The sequence below is a fragment of the Primulina eburnea genome, chromosome 9 (assembly GCF_022965805.1).
Source record: "Primulina eburnea isolate SZY01 chromosome 9, ASM2296580v1, whole genome shotgun sequence".
In the NCBI taxonomy this organism is placed as follows: Eukaryota; Viridiplantae; Streptophyta; class Magnoliopsida; order Lamiales; family Gesneriaceae; genus Primulina; species Primulina eburnea.
In genome coordinates this window covers 26,547,149-26,557,716 of record NC_133109.1, presented here as the reverse complement: position 1 = coordinate 26,557,716, position 10,568 = coordinate 26,547,149, and the positions used below count along the sequence as shown (strand labels likewise).

General features: G+C 33.2%; 1 protein-coding gene across 5 annotated transcripts; it reads left to right on the top strand.

Moving 5' to 3' along the window:
- The first annotated feature begins 4,343 nt into the window (after positions 1 to 4,343).
- Positions 4,344 to 10,568, top strand: LOC140841402 (increased DNA methylation 2-like). Of its 5 annotated transcripts, XR_012120167.1 has the most exons (4): positions 4,484 to 4,680; positions 5,519 to 6,476; positions 6,923 to 7,239; positions 10,238 to 10,568. XR_012120167.1 is itself a non-coding variant. In XM_073208791.1 (3 exons), the coding sequence occupies exons 2-3, from the start codon at positions 5,573 to 5,575 to the stop codon at positions 7,171 to 7,173; spliced, it is 1,155 nt and encodes a 384-aa protein (XP_073064892.1). In that variant the 5' UTR covers positions 4,344 to 4,359; positions 5,519 to 5,572; the 3' UTR covers positions 7,174 to 7,278. The 5 variants fall into 5 exon arrangements, 4 of the variants coding, with proteins under 4 accessions (XP_073064892.1, XP_073064894.1, XP_073064893.1 ...); XM_073208791.1 differs by lacking the exons at positions 4,484 to 4,680; positions 10,238 to 10,568 and adding an exon at positions 4,344 to 4,359 and having other exon boundaries at positions 6,923 to 7,278; XM_073208793.1 differs by lacking the exon at positions 10,238 to 10,568 and having other exon boundaries at positions 4,433 to 4,680; positions 5,519 to 6,484; positions 6,923 to 7,278.

Sequence of the window (10,568 nt, the reverse complement as noted above, 5' to 3'; positions counted from 1 at the left end):
TTTAATAAACATACCTGTGAAGTTTTTGATTAAACTAACATGTGCATTATGATAGGTACAAGTTCTTCAGATAATTGTTACCAAATAGGTGAGGAACCTTCATGAAAACATGCACAAATCAGTAGACTCGACCTTTGGCATAAAAACTCGGACACGTAATTTCAAAACCTTGAAGAACTTGTTTAAGTACGATGATGTACGAGATATGCCTAATCTCTCTTCCGGTACACCATTTGTGTGTGGAGATTGTCAAAAAGAAAAACAGACTCATATGTCACACCATTGTTGCCATCATCTGGGACAACACGCGGTCTGGAGTTACTTCACATGGACCTTATGGGTCCTATGGAAGTTGAAAGTTTCGGAGGTAAAAAATATTCTTTTGTGTGTGTAGATGACTTTTCACGATTTTCTTGGATAAGTTTTGTTGCGGAAACCTTAGTTGTGTATTGTGATGATTCTAGTGCAATTGACATTTCAAAAAATCCAGTACAACACTCTCGAACAAAACACATTGACATTAGACACCACTTTATTCGAGATCTAGTAGATAAATGATTGATTCGAATTGAATTTGTTGGTACAAATAACCAATGGGCTGACATATTCACAAAAGCATTAGATTTTGAGAGAGCTCCAACCTTAGGAAATCTCTCAGCATGTGTTCTACCTGATCATTCATAGATTTTGTCTCAGATGTTACCACATCTCGGACAACACCTAACATGCATGTGTATTTTTAGGACTTATACATACTACATCTAAATGCATACTGTTATATGAAATGATATCACAATGTTGCATAATCTTCTGGTGCACTTTCAATTTCTTGTTCTATCTAAACTTAACACACTTGGATATGATTAATAATCTGATTAAATCACAAAGTAGTTGAAGGATGACCATGTACTCCATGACATTGTCCCATACAAAAAAGTGAATTGAAATGATTGTGTAAAAAGACAAATCAATTATGCATAGGCTATGTATCAGAAGAAAAGATGGGAAAAAACTACCTAAAAGAGTCCAATGAAGACTGTGTTTTTAGTGTGGGAGCTATCTCTTCTGAATTTCATACAAAAGGTAAAATAGAAGAAATTGAAAAAAGCTACCTAGAGGAGTCCTAAAGAAGATCGTTCTTCTAGTATGGAAGCTACCACTTCTATGATCAGAAAGTTGTTAAGTTACCAAGTGTGAAGAAAAATCAAAATTGTTTTTATCAGAAGATGTTGCCAACATTTGTGCCAACACTTCATTTCATATTTCATATTTGTTTTTATGTTTCATTTCTGTTACATTATGTTTTTAGGCATAAATAGGTCATGCATAAATATAACATTGTGAATATTGTTATGTCATGAGGACATGAGTATTTCGACAAAGAAAATTCGATAAAAATCAAGATTTTACGAAAAATTGAATTTGTGTGATTTTTGATGGTTCAGTGGTGTTAAATCGATGTGAGTTTCAATTCTAGAAATTTTTTTTAAATGATTTTTGACGCAATTATCTCAGTAATTTTGGATAGTAATTACGGGCTAAAGCTGATCTTGTCTCATATGAGAACTTAGTTTCTGACTATCATCTGGCTATGGAGGTAGATGTCCATTCTGGACAAAAAAAGGGAGAAGTTGCGACTCAAACTCAAGGGATTGTGAATTGAAAGGATCAAATGATACCATCTATATGATACATTTGCTTGATTTCGTTTTTAATGTTCTGCTTTGTTAAGGTTCTGTTGCCCTGATGTGTTTCTGTTTTAATGAACTTAATGATTTTTGCAGGTGTTGCCAACACAACGAACAACACCCGTACCAACTTGATTTTATTCAGGGGGAGAAAAATTCTCATATTAAGGGGGAGTTAACTGGAGCTTAATTGAGAAACTGAGTTTGATTTGATTTTATCTAGAAAGACAAAAACAGGGGATATTGAAGGGAAATATAATTTCTATATTAAATTAATTTTCCTAATATTATCTTTTCCTTGTTGATTTGATTGAGTATAATATTTAATTATGGTTTTACCTTTCTAGATAATTATGTTTAGATTTTATTTTGATATAATATCTTTCTTAAATTTAATTTCTTTATTGATAGATTATGTGGAATATTGAGTTTGGCTTTTGTAGATATTATATTTATGACAAAGACTTTGGAGATATGATATCAATATTTAAAAAGAGTTTATTCCTAATAAAACTCTTATTTCCATTGTGCTATAGGTTTCCTTGTAGAGATATGATTCTTCATCCATAAATAAGAGGTCAAGAACATGGGTAAAGGCTGCTTCGATATTGAACATACACACATACTTGTAGTGGATATTTTCAGAGCAGTAAAATTCTCGAAGCCGTCGATGGTTGAAGAGTGGTGATCACGTGTTGCCGTGAATGTTGGGAACATCTCCAGACAACATCTGTGAAGATGTTGACTGGAGATTACATCTAATTGAAGAATGGTGATCACGTGTTTCCGTGAATATTGGGAACATCTCCAGACAACATCTGTGAAGATGTTGACTGAAGATTACATCTAATTGATCGTGTTTTTCGGGATCAAGTTTTGCTTTCTTAAATTATGTTTTATTATTGTTGGTTGTTTTAGAAAGCTTTTATTTTCTCAAAGTGTTGAGGAAATTGATTTTTGTAATAATCACTTGTGATAGGTTTTTATAAACGGTTTGGTTTTTTAGTGATTAATTTTTGCCACAAGACACCGCACAAATATTTATACTTGTGCATATTTAATCGTGTCTACCTATTTATTTAAAGTGAATTTGTGTTACAAAATATAATATTCTGCTGTATGTTGTTCGAGATGTTGTAACATTTGGCACAATATTTAATTCTGATAAAACACAATTCACTATTTTTATTGTTGTTCATATATTTACCCATAATTGTCGAACAATAAATTCTTACAATATTTAATTTCAAACAACTATGAAGGTTTATCATGTTTCAGACATCGTCATCTTTGTTTAGGGTTACTGCAATATTTTCATGGGGTGATATATATTGTAATACCAGTAATTCAAAATTATTTTCATCACATTTTCGTCCTAAACTCTCGAATATCTCCAATAGATTTGCGCTATTAGGAATTGAAATTAAATAAAGAATTTTGATGCAGTGGCAACTTCCAAGAAACGAAAAATTAGCTCTCCCAGATCCGGCTTCCATCAATAAAATGATCTTGGAATATCTGAAAATTTTAAAATTTATTTAGTCAATTTATGCGTCAATAAAAATGGACATCCAAGAGAGAAAATGGTTTCTACAATTTTTTATTTTTTTAACAACATTAAACTTGTGTTCAATATCATCTTTTTAAGGAAAAACATTAAAATTCAAATGTGTAAGTATCAAAATAGCAAATGAATAGAATGTTATTCATGTTTAGAGGCATGAATTCTAAAAATATTATTTAAAACTCATCTAAAAACATCCTTAAGCAGGGAATAACTCAAATAATTGGAATAATTGAATTACATAAAGTAAAAATCACAACCGAACTAAATCGTCATGTGTACTCAACCATTATTGAAGCAAAAACTCATATTATTCACATTATATTTCAACAAAATCATTCAAATATTTTGATATTGATTTTAACAATTGTTTACTACAAAATAATCCTAATGTTTCATCAATTATTTTCAAATAGTTTGATAAAAGTAAATGACGTAAAAAAAAAATCGTGAAGAAAAGTAATCAATTGAAAAGCATAAAAAAGGTATAAGACCGTTCAAATTAACTTAATCTCAAAACAAACTCATAATCAATAAGAGCGGTATGGTCACCACTGCCAACCGTGGCTGAATTTTTTATGACTACTCAAAAATTCGGTATTTATATACATATTTTAGTATTCAAGAGACAAAAAGTAAGTATTGAAAACTCAAACTAGGTACTTTTTAAGTCAAAATAACTGATGAAACGAAACAAACTCATAACAATAAAACACAGATCAGTTTATTTGTTTGTTACAACTAAAACAAATCATCAAATACATAAAATGAATTACATGTTACCAACAACAATCATATTTATGATAACACTGATCCATTATTTGTTTGACCATATACTTCTTAAGTAAGTAGGTATGTTGAACGACAACAATCTCACATTCAACAAATATAGATAAAAACGATAAACTTAGAAAAAATTTACATTATCATTTTTCTATAAATTGAATTTCATATACATTTAAACATGACTTTCAAAATCACTAAAACACATGGAAAACGACTTACACTACTGACATTGATTTTGAATAGCCTTTCTGAAGCAGAAGGAAGGATGATAGATCGGACAGAAGGATTTGCTTGGGGTAAAGGTCGATGGATTTGGTTGAGGTGAGGAGACAATTATTTAGATAGATGAATTTTTGGTTGAAGGGAGTAAATTTTATATATTTATTTAAATAACGAAAGGTAAAAATGTAAATTTGATTTTGTATGATGATTGTCAGATATCAACTCCAAATTATATTTCATTGAGACTTAAATCTAATCTAAAACAAAAATTGACAGCTTTATTTGTCCATGTTGAGGAAAAAGATAAAAATATAAAAATTAATTTATGTTGGTGAGTTTCTGCAACTACCCATGAGATAGGAATTGACACAGCATGCAGGAAGTAGTTTCTCAACTTTACTTTTCAAACACTGAATTCAGGTAACTCTTGCCTTTATTTCTTGTGCATCTCTTTCAGGAAATCTAATTTCTTTTTCTGATCTGGGGATATTACTAAGAAATTGATTAAATTTTTAAAAAAATTAACCAATTAACCGAGCTTTTATTTGATTATTTTAGCTGTTTTCTTGTAACCCAGTTGTGGAATCTACGAGGTTGCAAAGAAATCTTTCTTGGGCATTTGATCACTTATTGGTTAGGTTGTTGATTTGCATTTAGATTTGAACTGCTGCATTGTGTTGTTGTGTAGTAAATTTAATGGAGCTCTCTTCATCTGAATGATTTTATTCTTGTAATTTTATTAGCAGTGGAATATCTTGTTTTTTCTTGGTTTAATCTTCACCAATTGAGATAATGTTATGAAGAATTAAGTCATACCAAAAAGAAGATATTTTCCTAATTTTGGATCTGGTTGCATTCAATCGTATAACCTTTTAGATTTGTTAATTTGATACTTCATCTTCGATATCAGTGTATTACCATAATGACATTTATGTGAAACTAAGTTCTTTTTGGGATTAGTCTATGCTACACTGTGTATCACACTCCGTTGCTGTATAATGTACATTTAGAACTCATAAATCCAATAGGAAAGTGGCTATCCCAAGATAATAGGGGTTAAAGTGAGGGAACTTTGATTTTCATCGGAAAAATAAGTTTTTACTTGAAACATCATTCATATTGAGAGTTGCTTTGGGCCAATAGATGTGCTTATGTTTTACCAAAATTTGTTTTTTAGTTGCTAGAACCAAATTTGAATCATTATTTTGAATGGACACAAATCTTCTTGGCGTTGACGAGCTAAATATATTAACTGCAGGCGAAGCGAAAGCTAGATTTCTAAATTTATCCATCCTTTTTTTTTTGTTGAGAGATGGAAAATGTTTTTGAAGAACCATTGACAGATAATCAGTATTTCCTCCTAAGCCTCATCATGGGAGCCTATTTTGGTCCACATCTCAAGCAAGAGAGCTTTTGTAAGTCTGCACTGCAAAGATATGCTGAAGGTCTCTCACCGTACAATGCAAACGATTTGGCTGGTTCACACATGAAAATTGAAGTGATGGAAAAAGTCTACTACTATATTCTTCGAATGGCAGAACGGTCGGTGGTTGTGCCAGAACAACGGCTGCGCCTGTTTATTCATGGAAACAATCGAATCTTAGTTGATGGTCCAGAAACTTACCCTTCATTTGGTTATCTTTTTCCTCCAGAGTATCATAAGCTATCCCAATCGAAAAATCATCACGACAACACTATTGCTAATGTGGTCTTCATCAACAACCCAGAATTATATTTCATTAAGCAAGCGGATCTCGAAAGGTTCAAGAGGCTTACGGGGTTTCATGATTTTTCTGTAGATATAGATCATGCAACGTTTCACGAGTCTAATGTCAAGCTGCAAATGATCGTAAATCTTGATGTTCGGTCCATGAACTGTGTTCCATATGCTGGATTGAATCATGATGTCATTGAGCCATCAAATTGCATTATGCCATTTACAAGTTCTGAACCAAATGATTGTCCTGTATCATACGGTTCCATGGTGCCATCGCCTGCTAGTTCCAGTTCTGTGGAGGATTTTGATCCGGGGATGATATTTGTACCCTCTAGGGAAGAATGGAACAAAATTGTCAGTACTTCCAAATGTGGATTTGCACTGACCGGAAGTGCAGCTAGAGGACATATTGGACCAGTTTTAGGACTGACTGATATTGGAGAGTCAGGGGATTCCTACTTTTTCAGCGTATCACTTCCTGGAGTACGAAGGGATGAAAGTATGTTGGTAATCTTGCTCGAAACTTAATTTATTGTATGCATGCTCTGTGGATCTTGAACGTAGACTCGATTTTTTTGGTGTATTGATTAATCTTGTCATTAAATTATTATCTTTCTTCTCTCTCTAAATCATAGTCTTTAATCTGAAAATTGAAATACTGCATTTTTATGGCATGTTTATGCGAAATGAAACCTCTTATTGACATATTTTACTCCAAACACAGAGTGAGAAAACCCGTCTTTAATCAAGAAAAATCTTCACTATGTGTGTTATTTGAATACCCTTTCACAGCTCTCTTGCTTTTATTTTTGCTTCTCTTTCCTTCTTTCTTTTCTACTCCTTTATTACAAAACATCGATTCCTTCGCTTGCTTTTGATGATCCTCTTTGAATTATGACTGTGTTGAACAACAACGATTGTTATCCTGTTATAGTATTATTCCAGGAGATTTCAGCTGTGAAGTTGAGAGTGACGGAAAAGTAGTTATCAAGGGAGTGACAGTGACGGGCGAAAGGACGATTCTGAAACACGGCCAAGAATTCAAAATGCGGTCTCAAAATCTTTGTCCACCCGGGCATTTCTCTATCTCTTTTAATCTACCAGGTCCAGTTGATCCTAGGCAATTCCATGGAACTTTTTCTACAGATGGGATTTTCCAGGGAATAGCTATGAAACCAACCGGAAATCTAAATTAGTCCAGAATGTATTTAAGTATTCCATCCTAACTTCTTGGAATGTACAGCCGAAAACATTATATTAAGGTAACCAGGAACTAATTATATAGCTTGTTTTTGATTTCACGTTCGTTTTGGTCCTGAGAAATGGATCTTCTAACGGGTTTACTTCGACCCTTCAGTGAGGATAATACTGACATCTTAAATTAATTTCCCAACAACATAAAAAATGATGCGAAACAAAATCTAACATTATAAAATAATGACTAAGGAGGAAACGAATCAATCAACCATTAATATATATCCACCTGTGAAATATCTTTACAAGAACACATTAAAGGATGGTCATGTTAGAGTAAGTGTCCTGCGAGCCAATCTTGTGGCTTGATTATCGACTATTATGTAAAAAAAAAAAATATTTATTTTAATAATATTTTATGATTTTATCAAATTATGATATTTATTTTATCTGTAAACACATATAAGTTGAATAGATAAACTCCTTGAATATGCAAAAGGTACCATAAGGTCTGTCTCTCAACGTAAGAACATAAAACTCGTTAGGAAGTATATCGTATATTCTAAACATGTTCTTAGTCCAATCAGCCGTCTGAAATAAGGTTAATGATCGCTTGATCTTGATATTAACATCTATGGTGTAAGCGACTTGTTTTATTGTTAAAAATATGGAGATGTCCATTCATATAGATCGGTGATCATTTGATGATGTATTGAACAATCATCTCTTCAAATGTCCAAATGGTTATCACTTATCGAGTTGAATAGTTTACGGTTATGGTTGTACACCAATAGTCCTTTGGCCCGAGACAATGTAGAGGCTCTACGTAATAACATATACTTTGATATGTTTATCGACTCCATTGAGGGTCAGCATGTGGCGAGGTGGTGTAGTTTCGAAATACGTTGGAGCCAATATATTATAGTCGGAAATTCATCGTTTGCCTACGGATGAAGATATCTTATGTGATCTGATGAGTTAATAGTTCACAGAGTCCATGACCAGAACAAGAAATGTGTTTTATGAAAAAGTATTTTCTTAGTTAAACATACAATGTAGCTATTATTACTCAAAAATACATCACATCGTTATTGAATTCAAATATAACTCTCAATATATCAATGGTTGAAGATTTGATCGTGATGTATGAGTTGAAAGTACTGTACTGTACGCTAACAATAAACTAGGGTTCTTGCAACATGCGGCGATGCTACTAGATGCTCATCTGCACCATATGTTTTTTCTTCCCCAGAGGTACCTATGTTTACTTGATCACGACTAGGGGTGCAAACGAACCGAATCGAGCCGAATAATAGTAAAAAAGTCAGGCTCGAATTCGGCTCGAAATAGGTATATTCGAGTTCGAGCTCGATTCGAAGTTCGATAATTTCAAATATTTGGGCTCGAGCTCGGCTCGAAATGAAGTTCGAGTTCGAGTTCGGCTCGAAATATTCGAATATATTCGTGAACTATTCGAATTATTGCTCGGATATTAAGGTTTGAAAGCTCGAAATGCTCGAAATATTCGAAATGTATGTATATATATATATATATATAATTATATTATATTAATAAAATATTAAGGCTCGCGAATTATTCGCGAGCTATCGAACAAAATAATTTGGGCTCGAGTTCGGCTCGAAAAAAAGTTCGAACATGTTCGAGTTCGGCTCAAATTCGATAAGTTCGAATACGAATCGAATATTTATCGAGCCGGCTCGAAAAACTCGCGAACATGTTCGGTTCGTTTGCAGCCCTAATCACGACTACTTTATACTTCACCTATCCAAGTTTTTCCCCTCGCATTACTTTCATGGACGGATCTAGGAATATGTTTAGGGAGACTTGAACTCAATATAATAAGTTGTATATTATTATAAAAAAAATTACATTATAATGTTTAACGAAATTGTGCCCTACGAGATTTTAATACATAAAATTCATATATAATAGAATTTACATCTATTTGTTTAGTTAAATCTCGTTCAATATAGAGTATCAAACAATCGGCAAGAAAGTCATCCTCCATTTTATTGTGAACTGCCGCCTTCACATTCTTCATTGCTGAAAAAGCTCGCTCAGAGACACAGGTAATGTCAAAACAAGATGAATCAATCTAGTCAACATAACGTAAACATTTGACCGTCAACTCTCAGTCAATTTCTGGCATAACTCAACATGTATAGAAACCTTCAAATTATGCATCACATCAAGTTTATAATGTATCAATTTATACTCCAAAGCAACAATTTCTTGATCTTTGAAATCTCTAGGATAAAAATTTGTTGTAAGCTTGCAAATATCATCGACGTTAAATGGGTCAAATGAATTTTTAGGATCTAAAGTTGTACTAAGAGAAAAAAGTTCCACCAATAACTCATTGAACCGAGTATTTAACTCCATCAAAATGAAATCTATCGCTGCCATTAAAAACATCAAAATGGTAATGATGCTCTATTATAGTTTGCCGACGGAAACGTCCAATCTTAAATAGACAATCAAGGTCAGACACATCAATTTCGTTTCTTGAACAAAAAACTTTAACTTCCTGAAGAAATTCGTCCCACCCGCATTCTCTAAGTTCTTAATGACTAGTTTTGGTAGTAGTGACAAATGTAATAACAGTCATAATGTCTTGAGATTTTCTTTGAAGAATTTAACAAAGAGTATATGTTGTTCTCATAATTTTATGCATTAAGTGCAAGATGAACACAAATCCAAGCTTGTCATGTTTCTGTAAATCTCCCGAAATTCAGCCTTAGCTCTTCCATTGGAGAATGATCACTAAGAACTTTACAAACTTTGCAAGTTACAGTATACATACCTATCAAGCTTTTTACTAAACCACAATGAGAACTCCAACCAGTAGCTCTTGCTCGTTGCAAATTACCAATCTGATTGGTACCACTTAAAGAATCATGTTCTCCAATTGACAATTCTGGCTTCCAAATTTTGTACCTGGATATTCTAATATATCTGATTGATAAGGCCGCATATTTATATATGAACATTTTATCTCATCTCGTACATTAACATTATATTCACATATATGTTTTCTTTTTCCAGAATCTCGTTCAATACAAGTAGACAATGACTGATGATCGTCTCTAGGAGAGGAAATTGAAGGAATTTGGATATTGGGAAGTGGAAGACTTTCACTGGATTGATGTTGCATTGTAAGAACTGTAGGAATTGAAGTATCTTCATTAGCTTGACGATCTCTCTTCTTTAGGGATGTCAATGGTCCGGGTTTTACTCAGACCCGCAATGGACCCGCCCCGTCTGGGGCAAGATTAGGCATACTAAATGGGTCAGGGGACGGGCCTCGGGTCCAAATTTTCAGACCCACCTAGGTATGGGGCGGGTCATGGGTCGTCCCATACCCGTCCCATATATG